At 64.7% G+C, this 23901-nt stretch overlaps 1 protein-coding gene across 2 annotated transcripts in view; it reads right to left on the bottom strand.

Moving 5' to 3' along the window:
- The window catches only part of jag2b (jagged canonical Notch ligand 2b), a 256596-nt gene extending 234596 nt beyond the window's left edge, over positions 1 to 22000 (bottom strand). The window contains exons 1-2 of one of the 2 annotated variants that reach the window (XM_087989575.1): positions 21541 to 22000; positions 21075 to 21374 (exon numbers count right to left, since the gene is read on the bottom strand). In XM_087989575.1, the coding sequence (XP_087845701.1) occupies positions 21075 to 21374; positions 21541 to 21609 (369 nt within the window). In that variant the 5' untranslated portion in view covers positions 21610 to 22000. The remainder of the gene's footprint in view (positions 1 to 21074; positions 21375 to 21540) is intronic. The other variant, XM_087989576.1, reaches the window with a different exon arrangement.
- Between the last annotated feature and the right edge of the window lie 1901 nt (positions 22001 to 23901).

The following is a 23901-nucleotide window of genomic DNA, read 5'->3' as shown; positions in this document are numbered from 1 at the left end:
TTTCACACGCACTCGCCCCGCCCACTCTCACACACGCACTCGCCCCGCCCACTCTCTCACACACGGACTCGCCCCGCCCACTCTCTCACACACGCACTCGCCCCGCCCACTCTCTCTCACACGCACTCGCCCCGCCCACTCTCTCTCTCACGCACTCGCCCCGCCCACTCTCTCTCACACGCACTCGCCCCGCCCACTCTCTCACGCACTCGCCCCGCCCACTCTCTCACACACGCACTCGCCCCGCCCACTCTCTCTCACACGCACTCGCCCCGCCCACTCTCTCTCACATGCACTCGCCCCGCCCACTCTCTCTCACACGCACTCGCCCCGCCCACTCTCTCTCACACGCACTCGCCCCGCCCACTCTCTCTCACACGCACTCGCCCCGCCCACTCTCTCTCACACGCACTCGCCCCGCCCACTCTCTCTCACACGGACCCGCCCCGCCCACTCTCTCTCACACACGCACTCGCCCCGCCCACTCTCTCTCACACGCACTCGCCCCGCCCACTCTCTCTCACACGCACTCGCCCCGCCCACTCTCTCACACGCACTCGCCCCGCCCACTCTCTCTCACGCACTCGCCCCGCCCACTCTCTCTCACACGGACTCGCCCCGCCCACTCTCTCTCACACGCACTCGCCCCGCCCACTCTCTCTCACACGCACTCGCCCCGCCCACTCTCTCTCACACGCACTCGCCCCGCCCACTCTCTCTCTCACGCACTCGCCCCGCCCACTCTCTCTCACACGCACTCGCCCCGCCCACTCTCTCTCACACGGACTCGCCCCGCCCACTCTCTCTCACACGCACTCGCCCCGCCCACTCTCTCTCACACGCACTCGCCCCGCCCACACTCTCTCACGCACTCGCCCCGCCCACTCTCAGACGCACTCGCCCCGCCCACTCTCTCACACGCACTCGCCCCGCCCACTCTCTCACACGCACTCGCCCCGCCCACTCTCTCTCTCACGCTCTCGCCCCGCCCACTCTCTCTCACGCACTCGCCCCGCCCACTCTCTCTCACGCACTCGCCCCGCCCACTCTCTCTCACGCACTCGCCCCGCCCACTCTCTCTCACGCACTCGCCCCGCCCACTCTCTCACACGCACTCGCCCCGCCCACTCTCTCACACGCACTCGCCCCGCCCACTCTCTCTCACACGCACTCGCCCCGCCCACTCTCTCTCACACGCACTCGCCCCGCCCACTCTCTCTCTCTCTCACTCGCCCCGCCCACTCTCTCTCTCACGCACTCGCCCCGCCCACTCTCTCTCTCACGCACTCGCCCCGCCCACTCTCTCTCTCACGCACTCGCCCCGCCCACTCTCTCTCTCTCTCACTCGCCCCGCCCACTCTCTCTCTCACGCACTCGCCCCGCCCACTCTCTCTCACACGCACTCGCCCCGCCCACTCTCTCTCTCTCTCACTCGCCCCGCCCACTCTCTCTCACACGCACTCGCCCCGCCCACTCTCTCTCTCTCTCACTCGCCCCGCCCACTCTCTCTCTCACGCACTCGCCCCGCCCACTCTCTCTCTCACGCACTCGCCCCGCCCACTCTCTCTCTCACGCACTCGCCCCGCCCACTCTCTCTCTCACGCACTCGCCCCGCCCACTCTCTCTCTCACGCACTCGCCCCGCCCACTCTGACACGCTCTCGCCCCGCCCACTCTCTCACGCACTCGCCCCGCCCACTCTCTGACACGCTCTCGCCCCGCCCACTCTCTCTGACACGCACTCGCCCCGCCCACTCTCTCTCACGCACTCGCCCCGCCCACTCTCTGACACGCTCTCGCCCCGCCCACTCTCTCTGACACGCACTCGCCCCGCCCACTCTCTCACACGCACTCGCCCCGCCCACTCTCTCTCACGCACTCGCCCCGCCCACTCTCTCTCTCACGCACTCGCCCCGCCCACTCTCTGACACGCTCTCGCCCCGCCCACTCTCTCTGACACGCACTCGCCCCGCCCACTCTCTCTCACACGCACTCGCCCCGCCCACTCTCTCACACGCACTCGCCCCGCCCACTCTCACACGCACTCGCCCCGCCCACTCTCACACGCACTCGCCCCGCCCACTCTCACACGCACTCGCCCCGCCCACTCTCACACGCACTCGCCCCGCCCACTCTCTCACTCACGCACTCGCCCCGCCCACTCTCTCTCTCACGCACTCGCCCCGCCCACTCTCTGACACGCTCTCGCCCCGCCCACTCTCTCTCACACGCACTCGCCCCGCCCACTCTCTCTCACACGCACTCGCCCCGCCCACTCTCTCACACGCACTCGCCCCGCCCACTCTCACACGCACTCGCCCCGCCCACTCTCACACGCACTCGCCCCGCCCACTCTCTCACACGCACTCGCCCCGCCCACTCTCTCTCACACGCACTCGCCCCGCCCACTCTCTCACACACGCACTCGCCCCGCCCACTCTCTCTCACACACGCACTCGCCCCGCCCACTCTCTCACACACGCACTCGCCCCGCCCACTCTCTCTCTCACTCACTCGCCCCGCCCACTCTCTCTCTCACTCACTCGCCCCGCCCACTCTCTCTCTCACGCACTCGCCCCGCCCACTCTCTCTCACACGCACTCGCCCCGCCCACTCTCTCTCACACGCACTCGCCCCGCCCACTCTCTCTCTCACGCACTCGCCCCGCCCACTCTCTCTCACACGCACTCGCCCCGCCCACTATCTCTCTCACGCACTCGCCCCGCCCACTCTCTCTCACACGCACTCGCCCCGCCCACTCTCTCTCTCACGCACTCGCCCCGCCCACTCTCTCTCACGCACTCGCCCCGCCCACTCTCTCTCACACGCTCTCGCCCCGCCCACTCTCTCTCTCACGCACTCGCCCCGCCCACTCTCTCTCACACGCACTCGCCCCGCCCACTCTCTCTCTCACGCACTCGCCCCGCCCACTCTCTCTCACACGCACTCGCCCCGCCCACTCTCTCTCACACGCACTCGCCCCGCCCACTCTCTCACAGACACACTCGCCCCGCCCACTCTCTCACAGACACACTCGCCCCGCCCACTCTCTCACAGACACACTCGCCCCGCCCACTCTCTCTCTCACTCACTCGCCCCGCCCACTCTCTCTCACACACACTCGCCCCGCCCACTCCCTCACAGACACACTCGCCCCGCCCACTCTCTCTCTCACTCACTCGCCCCGCCCACTCTCTCTCTCACTCACTCGCCCCGCCCACTCTCTCTCTCACTCACTCGCCCCGCCCACTCTCTCTCACACGCACTCGCCCCGCCCACTCTCTCTCACACGCACTCGCCCCGCCCACTCTCTCACAGACACACTCGCCCCGCCCACTCTCTCTCTCACTCACTTGCCCCGCCCACTCTCTCTCTCACGCACTCGCCCCGCCCACTCACACGCACTCGCCCCACACACACACTCACACGCACTCGCCCCGCCCACTCTCTCTCACGCACTCGCCCCGCCCACTCTCTCTCACGCACTCGCCCCGCCCACTCTCTCTCACGCACTCGCCCCGCCCACTCTCTCTCACACTCACTCGCCCCGCCCACTCTCACACTCACTCGCCCCGCCCACTCTCTCACACGCACTCGCCCCGCCCACTCTCTCTCACACTCACTCGCCCCGCCCACTCTCTCTCACACGCACTCGCCCCGCCCACTCTCTCTCACACGCACTCGCCCCGCCCTCTCTCTCACTCGCCCCGCCCACTCTCTCTCACACGCACTCGCCCCGCCCACTCTCTCTCTCACACACTCGCCCCGCCCACTCTCACACTCACTCGCCCCGCCCACTCTCTCTCACACGCACTCGCCCCGCCCACTCTCTCTCACACTCACTCGCCCCGCCCACTCTCTCTCACACGCACTCGCCCCGCCCACTCTCTCTCACACGCACTCGCCCCGCCCTCTCTCTCACTCGCCCCGCCCACTCTCTCTCACACGCACTCGCCCCGCCCACTCTCTCTCTCACACACTCGCCCCGCCCACTCTCTCACACACTCACTCGCCCCGCTCACTCTCTCACGCAGTCGCCCCGCCCACTCTCACACACGCACTCGCCCCGCCCACTCCCTCACACGCACTCGCCCCGCCCACTCCCTCACACGCACTCGCCCCGCCCACTCTCTCACACGCACTCGCCCCGCCCACTCTCTCACACGCACTCGCCCCGCCCACTCTCTCACACGCACTCGCCCCGCCCACCCTCTCACGCACTCGCCCCGCCCACCCTCTCACAATGCACTAGCCCCGCCCACTCTCTCTCACAATGCACTAGCCCCGCCCACTCTCTCACGCACTCGCCCCGCCCACTCTCTCACACACGCACTCGCCCCGCCCACTCTCTCACACACGCACTCGCCCCGCCCACTCTCTCTCACATGCACTCGCCCCGCCCACTCTCTCACACACGCACTCGCCCCGCCCACTCTCTCACACACGCACTCGCCCCGCCCACTCTCTCTCACACGCACTCGCCCCGCCCACTCTCTCTCACACGCACTCGCCCCGCCCACTCGCCCCGCCCACTCTCTCTCACACGCACTCGCCCCGCCCACTCGCCCCGCCCACTCTCTCACACACGCACTCGCCCCGCCCACTCTCTCACGCACTCGCCCCGCCCACTCTCTCACTCACGCACTCGCCCCGCCCACTCTCTCACACACGCACTCGCCCCGCCCACTCTCTCACACACGCACTCGCCCCGCCCACTCTCTCTCACATGCACTCGCCCCGCCCACTCTCTCACACACGCACTCGCCCCGCCCACTCTCTCACACACGCACTCGCCCCGCCCACTCTCTCTCACACGCACTCGCCCCGCCCACTCCCTCACACGCACTCGCCCCGCCCACTCTCTCACACGCACTCGCCCCGCCCACTCCCTCACACGCACTCGCCCCGCCCACTCTCTCACACGCACTCGCCCCGCCCACACTCTCACACGCACTCGCCCCGCCCACCCTCTCACGCACTCGCCCCGCCCACCCTCTCACAATGCACTAGCCCCGCCCACTCTCTCTCACAATGCACTAGCCCCGCCCACTCTCTCACGCACTCGCCCCGCCCACTCTCTCACACACGCACTCGCCCCGCCCACTCTCTCACACACGCACTCGCCCCGCCCACTCTCTCTCACATGCACTCGCCCCGCCCACTCTCTCACACACGCACTCGCCCCGCCCACTCTCTCACACACGCACTCGCCCCGCCCACTCTCTCTCACACGCACTCGCCCCGCCCACTCTCTCTCACACGCACTCGCCCCGCCCACTCGCCCCGCCCACTCTCTCACACGCACTCGCCCCGCCCACTCGCCCCGCCCACTCTCTCACACGCACTTGTCCCGCCCACTCTCTCACGCACTCGCCCCGCCCACTCTCTCACTCACGCACTCGCCCCGCCCACTCTCTCACACACGCACTCGCCCCGCCCACTCTCTCTCTCACGCACTCGCCCCGCCCACTCTCTCTCACACGCACTCGCCCCGCCCACTCTCTCTCACACGCACTCGCCCCGCCCACTCTCTCTCACACGCACTCGCCCCGCCCACTCTCTCACACGCACTCGCCCCGCCCACTCTCTCACACACGCGCTCGCCCCGCCCACTCTCTCTCACACGGACTCGCCCCGCCCACTCTCTCTCACACGCACTCGCCCCGCCCACTCTCTCTCTCTCACTCGCCCCGCCCACTCTCTCTCACACGGACTCGCCCCGCCCACTCTCTCTCGCACTCGCCCCGCCCACTCTCTCTCACACGCACTCGCCCCGCCCACTCTCTCTCACACGCACTCGCCCCGCCCACTCTCTCTCACACGCACTCGCCCCGCCCACTCTCTCTCTCTCTCACTCGCCCCGCCCACTCTCACTCGCCCCGCCCACTCTCTCTCACACACACTCGCCCCGCCCACTCCCTCACAGACACACTCGCCCCGCCCACTCTCTCTCTCACTCACTCGCCCCGCCCACTCTCTCTCTCACTCACTCGCCCCGCCCACTCTCTCTCACACGCACTCGCCCCGCCCACTCTCTCTCACACGCACTCGCCCCGCCCACTCTCTCTCTCTCTCACTCGCCCCGCCCACTCTCACTCGCCCCGCCCACTCTCTCTCACACACACTCGCCCCGCCCACTCCCTCACAGACACACTCGCCCCGCCCACTCTCTCTCTCACTCACTCGCCCCGCCCACTCTCTCTCTCACTCACTCGCCCCGCCCACTCTCTCTCTCACTCACTCGCCCCGCCCACTCTCTCTCACACGCACTCGCCCCGCCCACTCTCTCTCACACGCACTCGCCCCGCCCACTCTCTCACAGACACACTCGCCCCGCCCACTCTCTCTCACACGGACTCGCCCCGCCCACTCTCTCTCACACGGACTCGCCCCGCCCACACTCTCTCTCTCACTCGCCCCGCCCACTCTCTCTCGCACTCGCCCCGCCCACTCTCTCTCACACGCACTCGCCCCGCCCACTCTCTCTCACACGCACTCGCCCCGCCCACTCTCTCTCACACGCACTCGCCCCGCCCACTCTCTCTCTCTCTCACTCGCCCCGCCCACTCTCTCTCACACGCACTCGCCCCGCCCTCTCTCTCTCACTCGCCCCGCCCACTCTCTCACGCACTCGCCCCGCCCTCTCTCACACGCACTCGCCCCGCCCACTCTCTCTCACACGCACTCGCCCCGCCCACTCTCTCTCACACGCACTAGCCCCGCCCACTCTCTCACACGGACTAGCCCCGCCCACTGTCTCTCACACGGACTAGCCCCGCCCACTGTCTCACGGACTCGCCCCACCCACTCTCTCACACGCACTCGCCCCGCCCACTCTCTCTCACACGCACTCGCCCCGCCCACTCTCTCTCACACGCACTCGCCCCGCCCACTCTCTCTCACACGCACTCGCCCCGCCCACTCTCTCTCACACGCACTCGCCCCGCCCACTCTCTCTCACATGCACTCGCCCCGCCCACTCTCTCTCTCACGCACTCGCCCCGCCCACTCTCTCTCTCACGCACTCGCCCCGCCCACTCTCTCTCACACGCACTCGCCCCGCCCACTCTCTCTCACACGCACTCGCCCCGCCCACTCTCTCTCACACGCACTCGCCCCGCCCACTCTCTCTCACACGCACTCGCCCCGCCCACTCTCTCTCACACACGCACTCGCCCCGCCCACTCTCTCTCACACACGCACTCGCCCCGCCCACTCTCTCTCACACACGCACTCGCCCCGCCCACTCTCTCTCACACACGCACTCGCCCCGCCCACTCTCTCTCACACACGCACTCGCCCCGCCCACTCTCTCTCACACACGCACTCGCCCCGCCCACTCTCTCTCACACACGCACTCGCCCCGCCCACTCTCTCACACACGCACTCGCCCCGCCCACTCTCTCTCACACACGCACTCGCCCCGCCCACTCTCTCTCACACTCACTCGCCCCGCCCACTCTCTCTCACACTCACTCGCCCCGCCCACTCTCTCTCACACACTCACTCGCCCCGCCCACTCTCTCTCACACACGCACTCGCCCCGCCCACTCTCTCTCACACACGCACTCGCCCCGCCCACTCTCTCTCTCACGCACTCGCCCCGCCCACTCTCTCTCACACGCACTCGCCCCGCCCACTCTCTCTCACACACGCACTCGCCCCGCCCACTCTCTCTCACACACTCACTCGCCCCGCCCACTCTCTCTCACACGCACTCGCCCCGCCCACTCTCTCTCACACGCACTCGCCCCGCCCACTCTCTCTCACACACGCACTCGCCCCGCCCACTCTCTCTCACACGCACTCGCCCCGCCCACTCTCTCTCACACACGCACTCGCCCCGCCCACTCTCTCTCACACACGCACTCGCCCCGCCCACTCTCTCTCACACACGCACTCGCCCCGCCCACTCTCTCTCACACGCACTCGCCCCGCCCACTCTCTCTCACACGCACTCGCCCCGCCCACTCTCTCTCACACGCACTCGCCCCGCCCACTCTCTCTCACACGCACTCGCCCCGCCCACTCTCTCTCACACGCACTCGCCCCGCCCACTCTCTTTCTCTCTCTCACTCGCCCCGCCCACTCTCTCTCACACGCACTCGCCCCGCCCACTCTCTCTCACACACGCACTCGCCACGCCCACTCTCTCTCACACACGCACTCGCCCCGCCCACTCTCTCTCACACGCACTCGCCCCGCCCACTCTCTCTCTCTCTCACTCGCCCCGCCCACTCTCTCTCACACTCGCCCCGCCCACTCTCTCACACACGCACTCGCCCCGCCCACTCTCTCACACACGCACTCGCCCCGCCCACTCTCACACGCACTCGCCCCGCCCACTCACACGCACTCGCCCCGCCCACTCTGTCTCACGCACTCGCCCCGCCCACTCTCTCACACACGCACTCGCCCCGCCCACTCTCTCACACACGCACTCGCCCCGCCCACTCTCTCACACACTCGCCCCGCCCACTCTCTCACACACGCACTCGCCCCGCCCACTCTCTCACACACGCACTCGCCCCGCCCACTCTCTCTCACACGCACTCGCCCCGCCCACTCTCTCTCACACGCACTCGCCCCGCCCACTCTCTCTCACACGCACTCGCCCCGCCCACTCTCTCACACACGCACTCGCCCCGCCCACTCTCTCTCACACGCACTCGCCCCGCCCACTCTCTCTCACACGCACTCGCCCCGCCCACTCTCTCTCACGCACTCGCCCCGCCCACTCACTCTCACGCACTCGCCCCGCCCACTCTCTCACACACGCACTCGCCCCGCCCACTCTCTCTCACTCACTCGCCCCGCCCACTCTCTCTCACACGCACTCGCCCCGCCCACTCTCTCTCACACGCACTCGCCCCGCCCACTCTCTCTCACACGCACTTGCCCCGCCCACTCTCTCTCTCACGCACTAGACCCGCCCACTCTCTCTCTCACGCACTCGCCCCGCCCACTCTCTCACACGCACTCGCCCCGCCCACTCTCTCACACGCACTCGCCCCGCCCACTCTCTCACACACGCACTCGCCCCGCCCACTCTCTCTCACACGCACTCGCCCCGCCCAATCTCTCTCACACGCACTCGCCCCGCCCACTCTCTCTCACACGCACTCGCCCCGCCCACTCTCTCTCACACGCACTCGCCCCGCCCACTCTCTCACACACGCACTCGCCCCGCCCACTCTCTCTCACACGCACTCGCCCCGCCCACTCTCTCTCACACACTCGCCCCGCCCACTCTCTCACACACTCGCCCCGCCCACTCTCTCACACACGCACTCGCCCCGCCCACTCTCTCTCACACGCACTCGCCCCGCCCACTCTCTCTCACACGCACTCGCCCCGCCCACTCACTCTCTCACACGCACTCGCCCCGCCCACTCTCTCACACACTCGCCCCGCCCACTCTCTCACACACGCACTCGCCCCGCCCACTCTCACACACGCACTCGCCCCGCCCACTCTCTCTCACACGCACTCGCCCCGCCCACTCACTCTCTCACACACTCGCCCCGCCCACTCTCTCACACACTCGCCCCGCCCACTCTCTCACAGACGCACTCGCCCCGCCCACTCTCTCTCACAGGCACTCGCCCCGCCCACTCTCTCTCACAGGCACTCGCCCCGCCCACTCTCTCTCACACGCACTCGCCCCGCCCACTCTCTCTCACACGCACTCGCCCCGCCCACTCTCTCTCACGCACTAGACCCGCCCACTCTCTCTCACACGCACTCGCCCTCTCTCTCTCACTCACTCGCCCCGCCCACTCTCTCTCTCACTCACTCGCCCCGCCCACTCTCTCTCACACGCACTCGCCCCGCCCACTCTCTCTCTCACGCACTCGCCCCGCCCACTCTCTCTCTCACTCACTCGCCCCGCCCACTCTCTCTCACACGCACTCGCCCCGCCCACTCTCTCTCACACGCACTCGCCCCGCCCACTCTCTCTCACACGCACTCGCCCCGCCCACTCTCTCTCACACGCACTCGCCCTCTCTCTCTCACGCACTAGACCCGCCCACTCTCTCTCACACGCACTCGCCCCGCCCACTCTCTCTCACACACGCACTCGCCCCGCCCACTCTCTCTCACACGCACTCGCCCCGCCCACTCTCTCTCACACGCACTCGCCCCGCCCACTCTCTCTCACACGCACTCGCCCCGCCCACTCTCTCACAGACGCACTCGCCCCGCCCACTCTCTCTCTCTCACTCGCCCCGCCCACTCTCTCTGACACGCTCTCGCCCCGCCCACTCTCTCTGACACGCTCTCGCCCCGCCCACTCTCTCTCTCACTCGCCCCGCCCACTCTCTCTCTCACACGCACTCGCCCCGCCCACTCTCTCTCTCACACGCACTCGCCCCGCCCACACTCTCTCACGCACTCGCCCCGCCCACTCTCTCTCACACGCACTCGCCCCGCCCACTCTCTCTGACACGCTCTCGCCCCGCCCACTCTCTCACACGCACTCGCCCCGCCCACTCTCTCTCACACGCACTCGCCCCGCCCACTCTCTCTCACACGCACTCGCCCCGCCCACTCTCTCTCACACGCACTCGCCCCGCCCTCTCACACGCACTCGCCCCGCCCACTCTCTCTCTCACGCACTAGCCCCGCCCACTCTCTCTCTCACGCACTAGCCCCGCCCACTCTCTCTCACACACGCACTCGTCCCGCCCACTCTCTCACACGCACTCGCCCCGCCCACTCTCTCTCACACTCACTCGCCCCACCCACTCACACGCACTTGCCCCGCCCACTCTGTCTCACGCACTCGCCCCGCCCACTCTCTCACACACGCACTCGCCCCGCCCACTCTCTCACACACGCACTCGCCCCGCCCACTCTCTCTCTCACTCACTAGCCCCGCCCACTCTCTCTCTCACTCACTCGCCCCGCCCACTCTCTCTCTCACGCACTCGCCCCGCCCACTCTCTCTCTCACGCACTCGCCCCGCCCACTCTCTCTCTCACTCACTCGCCCCGCCCACTCTCTCTCACACGCACTCGCCCCGCCCACTCTCTCTCACACGCACTCGCCCCGACCACTCTCTCTCTCTCTCACTCGCCCCGCCCACTCTCTCTGACACGCTCTCGCCCCGCCCACTCTCTCTGACACGCTCTCGCCCCGCCCACTCTCTCACACGGACTCGCCCCGCCCACACTCTCTCACACGCACTCGCCCCGCCCACACTCTCTCACACGCACTCGCCCCGCCCACACTCTCTCACACGCACTCGCCCCGCCCACTCACACGCACTCGCCCCGCCCACTCACACGCACTCGCCCCACACACACTCTCACACGCACTCGCCCCGCCCACTCTCTCTCACACGCACTCGCCCCGCCCACTCTCTCTCTCACGCACTAGCCCCGCCCACACTCTCTCACACACGCACTCGTCCCGCCCACTCTCTCACACGCACTCGTCCCGCCCACTCTCTCTCACACGCACTCGCCCCGCCCACTCTCTCTCACGCACTCGCCCCGCCCACTCTCTCTCACACGCACTCGCCCCGCCCACTCTCTCACACACGCACTCGCCCCGCCCACTCTTTCACACACACTCGCCCCGCCCACTCTCTCTCACACGCACTCGCCCCGCCCACTCTCTCACACGCACTCGCCCCGCCCACTCTCTCTCACACGCACTCGCCCCGCCCACTCTCTCACACACGCACTCGCCCCGCCCACTCTCTCACACACGCACTCGCCCCGCCCACTCTCACACGCACTCGCCCCGCCCACTCTGTCTCACGCACTCGCCCCGCCCACTCTCTCACACACGCACTCGCCCCGCCCACTCTCTCACACACGCACTCGCCCCGCCCACTCTCTCACACGCACTCGCCCCGCCCACTCTCTCTCTCACACACTCGCCCCGCCCACTCTCTCACACACTCGCCCCGCCCACTCTCTCACACACTCGCCCCGCCCACTCTCTCACACACTCGCCCCGCCCACTCTCTCTCACACGCACTCGCCCCGCCCACTCTCTCTCACACGCACTCGCCCCGCCCACTCTCTCTCACACGCACTCGCCCCGCCCACTCTCTCTCACACGCACTCGCCCCGCCCACTCTCTCTCACACGCACTCGCCCCGCCCACTCTCTCTCACACGCACTCGCCCCGCCCACTCTCTCACACACACACTCGCCCCGCCCACTCTCTCTCACACGCACTCGCCCCGCCCACTCTCTCTCACACGCACTCGCCCCGCCCACTCTCTCTCACACGCACTCGCCCCGCCCACTCTCTCTCACACGCACTCGCCCCGCCCACTCTCTCTCACACGCACTCGCCCCGCCCACTCTCTCTCACACGCACTCGCCCCGCCCACTCTCTCTCACACGCACTCGCCCCGCCCACTCTCTCTCACACACGCACTCGCCCCGCCCACTCTCTCTCACGCACTAGACCCGCCCACTCTCTCTCACACGCACTCGCCCCGCCCACTCTCTCACACGCACTCGCCCCGCCCACTCTCTCACATGCACTCGCCCCGCCCACTCTCTCACACACGCACTCGCCCCGCCCACTCTCTCACACACGCACTCGCCCCGCCCACTCTCTCACACGGACTCGCCCCGCCCACTCTCTCTCACACGCACTCGCCCCGCCCACTCTCTCTCACACGCACTCGCCCCGCCCACTCTCTCTCACATGCACTCGCCCCGCCCACTCTCTCTCACACGCACTCGCCCCGCCCACTCTCTCTCACACGCACTCGCCCCGCCCACTCTCTCTCACACGCACTCGCCCCGCCCACTCACACGCACTCGCCCCGCCCACTCTCTCTCACGCACTAGCCCCGCCCACTCTCTCTCACAGACGCACTCGTCCCGCCCACTCTCTCACACGCACTCGCCCCGCCCACTCTCTCTCACACGCACTCGCCCCGCCCACTCTCTCTCACACGCACTCGCCCCGCCCACTCTCTCTCTCACTCACTCGCCCCGCCCACTCTCTCTCACACGCACTCGCCCCGACCACTCTCTCTCTCTCTCACTCGCCCCGCCCACTCTCTCTGACACGCTCTCGCCCCGCCCACCCTCTCTCACACGCACTCGCCCCGCCCACTCTCTCACACACGCACTCGCCCCGCCCACTCTCTCTCACACGCACTCGCCCCGCCCACTCTCTCTCACACGCACTCGCCCCGCCCACTCTCTCTCACACGCACTCGCCCTCTCTCTCTCACGCACTAGACCCGCCCACTCTCTCTCACACGCACTCGCCCCGCCCACTCTCTCACACGCACTCGCCCCGCCCACTCTCTCACACGCACTCGCCCCGCCCACTCTCTCACACGCACTCGCCCCGCCCACTCTCTCACACACGCACTCGCCCCGCCCACTCTCTCTCTCACACACTCGCCCCGCCCACTCTCTCACACACTCGCCCCGCCCACTCTCTCACACGCACTCGCCCCGCCCACTCTCTCAAACGCACTCGCCCCGCCCACTCTCTCACACACGCACTCGCCCCGCCCACTCTCTCACACACTCGCCCCGCCCACTCTCTCTCACACGCACTCGCCCCGCCCACTCTCTCTCTCACACACTCGCCCCGCCCACTCTCTCACACACTCGCCCCGCCCACTCTCTCTCTCACACACTCGCCCCGCCCACTCTCTCTCTCTCTCACTCGCCCCGCCCACATTCTCACTCACGCGCTCCCCACCCACTCACTCACGCGCTCCCCACCCACTCACTCACGCGCTCCCCACCCACTCACTCACGCGCTCCCCACCCACTCACTCACGCGCTCCCCACCCACCCACTCACTCGCTCCCCACCCCACTCACTCACGCGCTCCCCACCCACCCACTCACTCGCTCCCCACCCCACTCACTCACGCGCTCCCCACCCACTTCATCACTCGCTCCCCACCCCACTCACGCACGCACTCCCCACCCACTCACTCACTCACGCGCTCCCCACCCACTCACTCACGCGCTCCCCACCCACTCACTCACGCGCTCCCCACTCCACTCACTCACGCGCTCCACACCCACTCCCTCACTCGCTCCCCACCCCACTCACTCGCTCCCCACCCCACTCACTCACTCGCTCCCCACTCCACTCACTCACTCGCTCCCCACCCCACTCACTCACTCGCTCCCCACTCACTCACTCACGCGCTCCCCACCCCACTCACTCACGCGCTCCCCACCCACTCACTCACTCACGCGCTCCCCACCCCACTCACTCACGCGCTCCCCACCCACTCACTCACGCGCTCCCCACCCACTCACTCACGCGCTCCCCACTCCACTCACTCACGCGCTCCACACCCACTCCCTCACTCGCTCCCCACCCCACTCACTCGCTCCCCACCCCACTCACTCACTCGCTCCCCACTCCACTCACTCACTCGCTCCCCACCCCACTCACTCACTCGCTCCCCACCCCACTCACTCACTCGCTCCCCACTCCACTCACTCACGCGCTCTCCACCCACTCACTCACGCGCTCCCCACCCACTCCCTCACTCGCTCCCCACCCCACTCACTCACGCGCTCCCCACCCCACTCACTCACGCGCTCCCCACCCACTCCCTCACTCGCTCCCCACCCCACTCACTCACGCGCTCCCCACCCCACTCACTCACGCGCTCCCCACCCCACTCACTCACGCGCTCCCCACCCCACTCACTCACGCGCTCCCCACCCCACTCCCTCACTCGCTCCCCACCCCACTCACGTGCTCCCCACCCACTCACTCACTCGCTCCCCACCGACTCACTCACGCGCTCCCCACCCTTCTCACTCATGCGCTCCCCAACCCACTCACTCACGCGCTCCCCAACCCACTCACTCACGCGCTCCCCACCCACTCACTCACGCGCTCCCCACCCACTCACTCACGCGCTCCCCAGCCACTCACTCACGCGCTCCCCACCCACTCACTCACGCGCTCCCCACCCACTCACTCACTCACGCGCTCCCCACCCCACTCACTCACGCGCTCCCCACCCCACTCACTCATGCGCTCCCCACCCTACTCACTCACGCGCTCCCCACCCTACTCACTCACTCACGCGCTCCCCATCCCACTCACTCACTCACGCGCTCCCCACCCTACTCACTCACGCGCACCCCACCCTACTCACTCACTCACGCGGTCCCCACCCCACTCACTCACTCACGCGGTCCCCACCCACTCACTCACGCGGTCCCCATCCCACCCTACTCACTCACGCGCTCCCCACCCCACTCACTCAGGCGCTCCCCACCCCACTCAGGCACTCCCACCCCACTTACTCGCTCCCCACCCCAATCACTCACGCACTCCCCACCCACTCACTCACTCACGCGCTCCCCACCCACTCACTCAGGCGCTCCCCACCCCACTCACTCAGGCACTCCCTACCCACTCACTCACTCACGTGCTCTCCACCCACTCACTCAGGCACTCCCCACCCACTCACTCACTCACGTGCTCTCCACCCACTCACTCAGGCACTCCCCACCCACTCACTCACTCAGGCACTCCCCACCCACTCACTCACTCACACGCTCTCCACCCTCTCACTCAGGCACTCCCCACCCACTCACTCACTCAGGCACTCCCCACCCACTCACTCACTCACACGCTCTCCACCCTCTCACTCAGGCACTCCTCACCCACTCACGCGCTCCCCACCCCACTCACTCACGCGCTCCCCACCCCACTCACTCAGGCACTCCCCACCCACTCACTCACTCACACGCTCTCCACCCCACTCACTCAGGCACTCCCCACCCACTCATTCACTCACACGCTCTCCACCCTCTCACTCAGGCACTCCTCACCCACTCAATCACGCGCTCCCCACCCCACTCACTCAGGCACTCCCCAGCCACTCACTCACTCACGCGCTCCCCACCCCACTCACTCACGCGCTCCCCACCCCACTCACTCACGCGCTCCCCACCCCACTCACTCACGCGCTCCCCACCCCACTCACTCACTCGCTCCCCACCCCACTTACTCACTCGCTCCCCACCCCACTCACTCACTCCCCACCCCACTCACTCACTCCCCACCCCACTCACTCACTCCCCACCCCACTCACTCACTCGCTCCCCCCACTCACTCACGCACTGCCCCCCCGCTCACTCACTACCCCCACTCACTCGCCCACTCCCCACCCCACTCACTCACGCACTGCCCCCCCGCACACTCACTACCCCCACTCACTCGCTCACTCACTACCCCCACTCACTCGCTCACTCCCCACCCCACTCACTCACGCACTCCCCACCCCACCCACTCACGCACTCCCCACCCCACCCACTCACTCCCCACCCCACTCACTCACTCCCAACACCACTCACTCACGCACTACCCTCCACTCACTCACTCCCCACCCCCACACAGTCACGCACTCCCCACCCCACTCACTCACACACTCCCCCCCACCCATGCACTCCCCCCACCCCACTCACTCACGCACATCCCCCACCCCACTCATTTATGCACTCCCCCCAACTCACTCACTCCCCACCCCACTCACTCTCCCAACTCACCCACTCCCCCCACTCACTCATGCACTGCCCACCCCCACTCACTCACGCACTCCCACCCCCACTCACTCACTACCCTCCACTCACTCACGCACTCCCACCCCCTCACTCACTCACCCCACTCACTCATGCACTCCCCACCCCACTCAATCACACACACCCCACCCCACTCACTCACGCACTCCCCCAATTATGCACTCCCCCCCACTCACTCACTCCCCACCCCACTCACTCACTCCCCCCACCCCACTCACTCACTCCCCCCACCCCACTCACTCACTCCCCCCACCCCACTCACTCACTCCCCCCACCCCACTCACTCACTCCCCCCACTCTCCCCACCCCCACTCACTCACGCGTTCCCACCCCCACTCACTCACTCCCCACCCCACTCACTCACTCCCCACCCCACTCCCCACCCCACTCACTCCCCCCCACTCCCCACCCCACTCCCTCCCCCCACTCACTCACGCACTCCCCACCCCACTCACTCACGCACTCTCCCCACTCACTCACTCCCCACCCCACTCCCCACCCCACTCACTCCCCCCACTCCCCCCCCCCACTCACTCACGCACTCCCCACCCCACTCACTCACGCACTCTCCCCACTCACTCACTGCCCACCCCACTCACGCACTCTCCCCACTCACTCACTCCCCACCCCACTCCCCACCCCACTCACTCACTCCCCACCCCACTCCCCACCCCACTCACTCACTCCCCACCCCACTCCCCACCCCACTCACTCCCCCCACTCACTCCCCCCACTCACTCCCCCCACTCCCCACCCCACTCCCTCCCCCCACTCACTCACGCACTCTCCCCACTCACGCACTCCCCACCCCACTCACTCCCCCCACTCCACTCCCTCCCCCCACTCACTCACGCACTCCCCACCCCACTCACTCACGCACTACCCTCCACTCACTCACAACCCCCACCCCACTCACTCACGCACTCCCCCCACCACACTCATTTATGCACTCCCCACACTCACACACTCCCCACCCCACTCACTCTCACAATCTCCACCCAACTCACTCACGCACTCCCACCCCCACTCACTCACGCACTCCCCACCCCTCACTCATGCACTCCCACCCCCTCACTCACTCCCTCCCCACCCCACTCGCTCCCCATTCCACTCACTCACTACCCACCCCACTCGCTGACGCACTCTCCCCACCCCACTCCCTCACGCACGCCCCACCCCATTCCCTCACGCACGCCCCACCCCATTCCCTCACGCACGCCCCACCCCACTCCCTCACGCACTCCCCACCCCACTCCCTCACGCACTCCCCACCCCACCCATGCACTCCCCCCACCCCACTCACTCACCTCCCACACCCCACTCATTTATGCACTCCCCCCACTCACTCACTCCCCACCCGACTCACTCACCCCCCACTTACTTACGCACTCCCCACCCATTCACTCACTCCCCACCCCACTCACGCACGCACTCCCCACCCCACTCACGCACGCACTCCCCACCCCACTCACGCACGCACTCCCCACCCCACTCACGCACGCACTCCCCACCCCACTCACGCACGCACTCCCCACCCCACTCACTCACGCAATCCCCACCCACTCACTCACGCAATCCCCACCCACTCACTCACGCACTCCTCACCCACCCACTCACTCACGCACTCTCCACTCCACTCACTCACTCCCCCCACTCCACTCACTCACTCCCCCCACTCCACTCACTCACTCCCCCCACTCCACTCACTCACCCCTCACTTACTTACGCACTCCCCACCCCGCTCACTCACGCACTCCCCACCCCACTCACTCACTAACTCCCCACCCATTCACTCACTCCCCCCTACTCACTCACGCACTCCCCACCCACTCACTCACGCAATCCCCACCCACTCACTCACGCACTCCCCACCCACCCACTCACTCACGCACTCTCCACTCCACTCACTCACTCCCCCCACTCCACTCACTCACTCACTCCCCCCACTCCACTCACTCACTCCCCCCACTCCACTCACTCACTCCCCCCACTCCACTCACTCACTCCCCCCACTCCACTCACTCACCCCTCACTTACTTACGCACTCCCCACCCCGCTCACCCACGCACTCCCCACCCCACTCACTCACGCAATCCCCACCCACTCACTCACGCAATCCCCACCCACTCACTCACGCACTCCCCACCCACCCACTCACTCACGCACTCTCCACTCCACTCACTCACTCCCCCCACTCCACTCACTCACTCCCCCCACTCCACTCACTCACTCCCCCCACCCCACTCACTCACTCCCCCCACCCCACTCACTCACTCCCCCCACCCCACTCACTCACTCCCCCCACCCCACTCACTCACTCCCCCCACCCCACTCACTCACTCCCCCCACCCCACTCACTCACTCCCCCCACCCCACTCACTCACTCCCCCCACCCCACTCACTCACTCCCCCCACCCCACTCACTCACTCCCCTCACCCCACTCACTCACTCCCCTCACCCCACTCACTCACTCCCCCCACCCCACTCACTCACTCCCCCCACCCCACTCACTCACTCCCCCCACCCCACTCACTCACTCCCCCCACCCCACTCACTCACTCCCCCCACCCCACTCACTCACTCCCCCCACCCCACTCACTCACTTACCCCCACCCCATTCACTCACTTACCCCCCCACCCCACTCACTTACCCCCCCACCCCACTCACTTACCCCCCCACCCCACTCACTTACCCCCCCACCCCACTCACACGCATCTCGATGCACTATCCTGAGTTCTGTCAGTACACCATCCCCCCCCCACCCCAAAATCCCATCTGCACCCACTCCCCCCAAAAATCCAGGATTGACCCCCAACCCAAATCATCAATAGTGATGTCCCACTCCCCACAAACATCAGCTCCCACATCCGGGGACTGGCCCACCCCCCACAATAACCATCACTTCCCCACCCACCCACACACCTCGCCAAGATTTGGACACTGTCCCTCCACGTCCCCGTCCCTGCAATATTCCTCAAAGTCTGGGTCTGCTGAAATAACACGGACTCCCTCTCTAAGTAACTGACTTCCACCCCACAAACACAAATGTAACCTTCCCACCAGCCTGTCCCAATCCCCAACGCCAACCCCCCAATAAACCCTGTGGCAGCAAGACACTTCCCATGGACAGTGTTCTCTGTTAGGGACGAGATTGTGGAGGGGAGGGATTAATGTTCTCTGTTAGCGACTAGATTGGGGAGGGGGGTTAATGTTCTCCGTTAGGGACTAGATTGGGGAGGGGGTTAATTTAGGACCATTTAGGACAGAGATGAGAAGAAACTTCTTCACCCAGAGAGTGGCAGGTGTGTGGAATGCTCTGCCCCAGAGGGCAGTGGAGGCCCAGTCTCTGGATTCATTTAAGAAAGAGTTGGATAGCGCTCTCAAGGATAGTGGAATCAAGGGTTATGGAGATAAGGCAGGAACAGGATACTGATTGAGGATGATCAGCCATGATCATATTGAATGGTGGTGCAGGCTCGAAGGGCAGAATGGCCTACTCCTGCACCTATTGTCTAGTGTTCTCTGTTAGGAATAGATTGGGGAGGGGGTTAATGTTCTGTTAGGGACTAGATGGGGGGTGTTAATGCTTTAATGGGGGTGGGGGTGGGGGGAGAAGTGAGTGAAATCAGTGCCTGGACACGCTCCACGAGCCAGTTGCTGTGAACCTTAGGGCGGGTTTTTGTGAAACACCTGATAAAGGCGCCAGGCAACTGCAGTTTGGGCGTCTTTGCCAGGAACCTTTGCCCCGTCACCCATCATCGCGACCCCTTTCGGGGCTCTGACCATGGCAAGATGGCGCGGGGGGGGGGAAGTTTCCAAAATAAAACAAACAACAAGTAGCAAGATGACCGGCTTTACATCACACAGGAACATTAGATATTTATAAACAAAATCTGAAACACATGGGGGGGGGGGGAGAAAATCAAACACAGCCAGTTATAATAAAAAGGGGCAGAATGTCAGCCTGGTGATTCACCAGGGGGGGGGGTAAGCTTTTAATTTTAAAATCCCCGTTGGGTGGGAGGGAGCTAATTCCGCATTCCCTGCTCCTCTCCCCCCGCAGTGCAAGGTTACTGGAAGGTTTTTTTAGGATCAATAACATGCAATTCAGCTAAAGCCAGACAGAGAGAGAGAGAGACAGACGGACAGAGAGAGAGAGAGAGAGAGAGACACAGACAGAGAGACACAGACAGAGAGAGAGAGACAGAGAGACAGCTGTGTTGGAGGGTAATTGTTTGGAATAGTGCTTTGAATGTCTTTTATTTTGGTGGGATTGAGAAAGGAGTTCCCTGTTTTTAAGGAATATAAGAGGGGGATTATTCACCCCAATGAGTACGTTTTATTTCTGGAGGGGTCAGTTTAAATTCTTTCCCCCACCCCCATCAGCAATTCGTGAAATGGATCTCTCTCAGCAAATGCAACGTTTAAAAGTCACTTAGAGAAAAACAGAAATCGCCTGGTCAGGATTGTGGAGAGAAGTGAGAAGGTCGGCTGGAGTGGAACAAAGTCACTTACCGGCCAGGCAAATAGGAAGGGGATAACAATGCTCCCTGCTGTGTTTTTATCCGGGAGGGAGAAGGTGTTTTTGCCCAGGACAGGGGTTGATCCACTGCCGAAAGTGCAGGCTCCTGTGGTGGTAATGCGGGCTTGGTACTCCTTCAGGCAGAGTCTAAAATAGGTATCACACTCGTCCCGAGTGCATTTTCGATCCAGAGGATTCCGAGATCCATCACAACAGTCCCCGTTCTCCAACTCGCCGTTAACGTTCTGCACCGAGTCAAACCTGACCTGGAAATAGCCCGTTGCAAAAGACGCCTGCAAATAAAGAGAAGGGACACACAAACAGAATATAACCCAAATGCAAAGAGAAGAAAAGCAACACATTGAGGAAAGACAGTGATGCACACCCCGGAGAGAGAGAGAGAAAACGAAAATATAAATCAGAAATGCAATGCCTAATGTGGATTATTTTATTGCATACCTGAATGCAGAAAGTTGACAGCACCGCACCTACAACCATAAGGTGATAGATCCCTTTAAAATCCAGCATGCCTTCGCTCTTCTCGTTGCTAGCCTTTTCAATAAATCTTCCACCAGCAACTGTAGGATTCACACTAGCTGTTCTTTTCCTTCCTTTTGCAATGCAACGACTCCAAAGGACTAAGGTTACATTTGTGTGGTCTATTTTTCCTGCCTTTTCCCCTTACCTACAATGGGTTTTCTTTTGATATAGTAAAAGGCAAAATGAGTGTGTTATGTGTGTAGGGCTGTCTTGGTGTAAGTGCTGGCTGTGTCTGAGAAAGGGGTGGGATATGGGTGGGAGCAGAATATCACAAGCAATAGGACTGACTGAGTCTCTCCCTCTCTCTCTCTCTCTCTCAGCTCCTGGGAGAGGGCACAGCTCTTGTTGCACTGACTGAGGGAAATATCATTGGAGTCTTTGACTGAGGGGGCGAGGCAGCAGCTTTTAGGGAATTAAAGTGGGGTTAAAGAAGGGATGGGGGGGGTTAAAGGGGGTTTAAAGAGGGGATTGAGGGGGAATTAAAGTGGGTCTAAAGTGGGGATTGAGGGGGAATTAAAGTGGGTTTAAAGAAGGGATTGAGGAGGGCATCAAAGTGGGGTTAAAGAAGGGATTGGGGGAATTAAAGGGGGATCGGGGGGAATTAAAGGGGGTTTAAAGAAGGGATTAAGGGGGAATTAAAGTGGGTTTAAAGAAGGGATTGAGGAGGGCATCAAAGTGGGGTTAAAGAAGGGATTGAGGGGGGAATTAAAGTGGGTTTAAAGAGGGGATTGAGGGGGAATTAAAGTGGGTTTAAAGAGGGGATTGAGGGGGAATTAAAGTGGGTTTAAAGAAGGGATTGAGGAGGGCATCAAAGTGGGGTTAAAGAAGGGATTGGGGGAATTAAAGTGGGTTTAAAGAAGGGATTGAGGAGGGCATCAAAGTGGGGTTAAAGAAGGGATTGAGGGGGGAATTAAAGTGGGTTTAAAGAGGGGATTGAGGGGGAATTAAAGTGGGTTTAAAGAAGGGATTGAGGAGGGCATCAAAGTGGGGTTAAAGAAGGGATTGAGGGGGGAATTAAAGTGGGTTTAAAGAGGGGATTGAGGGGGGAATTAAAGTGGGTTTAAAGAGGGGATTGAGGGGGAATTAAAGTGGGTTTAAAGAAGGGATTGAGGAGGGCATCAAAGTGGGGTTAAAGAAGGGATTGAGGGGGGAATTAAAGTGGGTTTAAAGAGGGGATTGAGGGGGGGATTAAAGTGGGTTTAAAGAGGGGATTGAGGGGGAATTAAAGTGGGTTTAAAGAAGGGATTGAGGGGGGAATTAAAGTGGGTTTAAAGAAGGGATTGAGGGGGAATTAAAGTGGGTTTAAAGAAGGGATTGGAGGGGAATCTCTCACACGGTGGGGGGTATCTGTGAAGGGTCCGGGTGGGCAATGGGAGATGGGGGTGTCTGGGGGTCTCTGAGGGAGTGTGTCTGGGGGTCTCTGAGGGTGGTGTGGGGGGGAGGGTGTCCCTGAGGCAGGGGGTCCGGGTGGACAATGAGAGATGGGGGTCTCTGAAGGGATCACTGGGGGGGGGGTCTCTGATGGGGTGTGTCTGGGGGGTCTCTGAGGGAGTGTGTCTGGGGGGGGTACTGAGGGAGTGTGTCTGGGGGAGGGGGTCTCTGAGGGGGTGTGTCTGGGGGAGGGTGTGTCTGGGGGAGGGGGTCTCTGAGGGAGTGTGTCCGGGAGGGGGGGTCTCTGAGGGAGTGTGTCTGGGGGTCTCTGAGGGGGGTCTCTGAGGGAGTGTGTCGGGGGGTCTCTGAGGGAGTGTGTCTGGGGGTCTCTGAGGGGGGTCTCTGAGGGGGGTGTCCGGGAGGGGGGGTCTCTGAGGGAGTGTGTCTGGGGGTCTCTGAGGGGGGTGTCCGGGAGGGGGATCTCTGAGGGAGTGTGTCTGGGGGTCTCTGAGGGGGGTGTCCGGGAGGGGGATCTCTGAGGGAGTGTGTCTGGGGGTCTCTGAGGGAGTGTGTCTGGGGGAGGGGGGTCTCTGAGGGGGGTGTCCGGGAGGGGGGTCTCTGAGGGAGTGTGTCTGGGGGTCTCTGAGGGAGTGTGTCTGGGGGAGGGGGGTCTCTGAGGGGGGTGTCCGGGAGGGGGGTCTCTGAGGGAGTGTGTCTGGGGGTCTCTGAGGGAGTGTGTCTGGGGGAGGGGGGTCTCTGAGGGGGGTGTCCGGGAGGGGGGTCTCTGAGGGGGGTGTCCGGGAGGGGGGTCTCTGAGGGGGGTGTCCGGGAGGGGGCGATCTGAGTCCGCGCCACCAGCCCACCCCCTGCTGCCAATCGGTGACCGGCTCGAGGCCGGCCAATGGGAGA

The sequence above is a fragment of the Chiloscyllium plagiosum genome, unplaced genomic scaffold (assembly GCF_037043375.1).
Source record: "Chiloscyllium plagiosum isolate Xiang-an unplaced genomic scaffold, Cpla_swu_hap1 HiC_scaffold_8, whole genome shotgun sequence".
In the NCBI taxonomy this organism is placed as follows: Eukaryota; Metazoa; Chordata; class Chondrichthyes; order Orectolobiformes; family Hemiscylliidae; genus Chiloscyllium; species Chiloscyllium plagiosum.
This window is presented reverse-complemented; position numbering and strand designations above follow the sequence as displayed.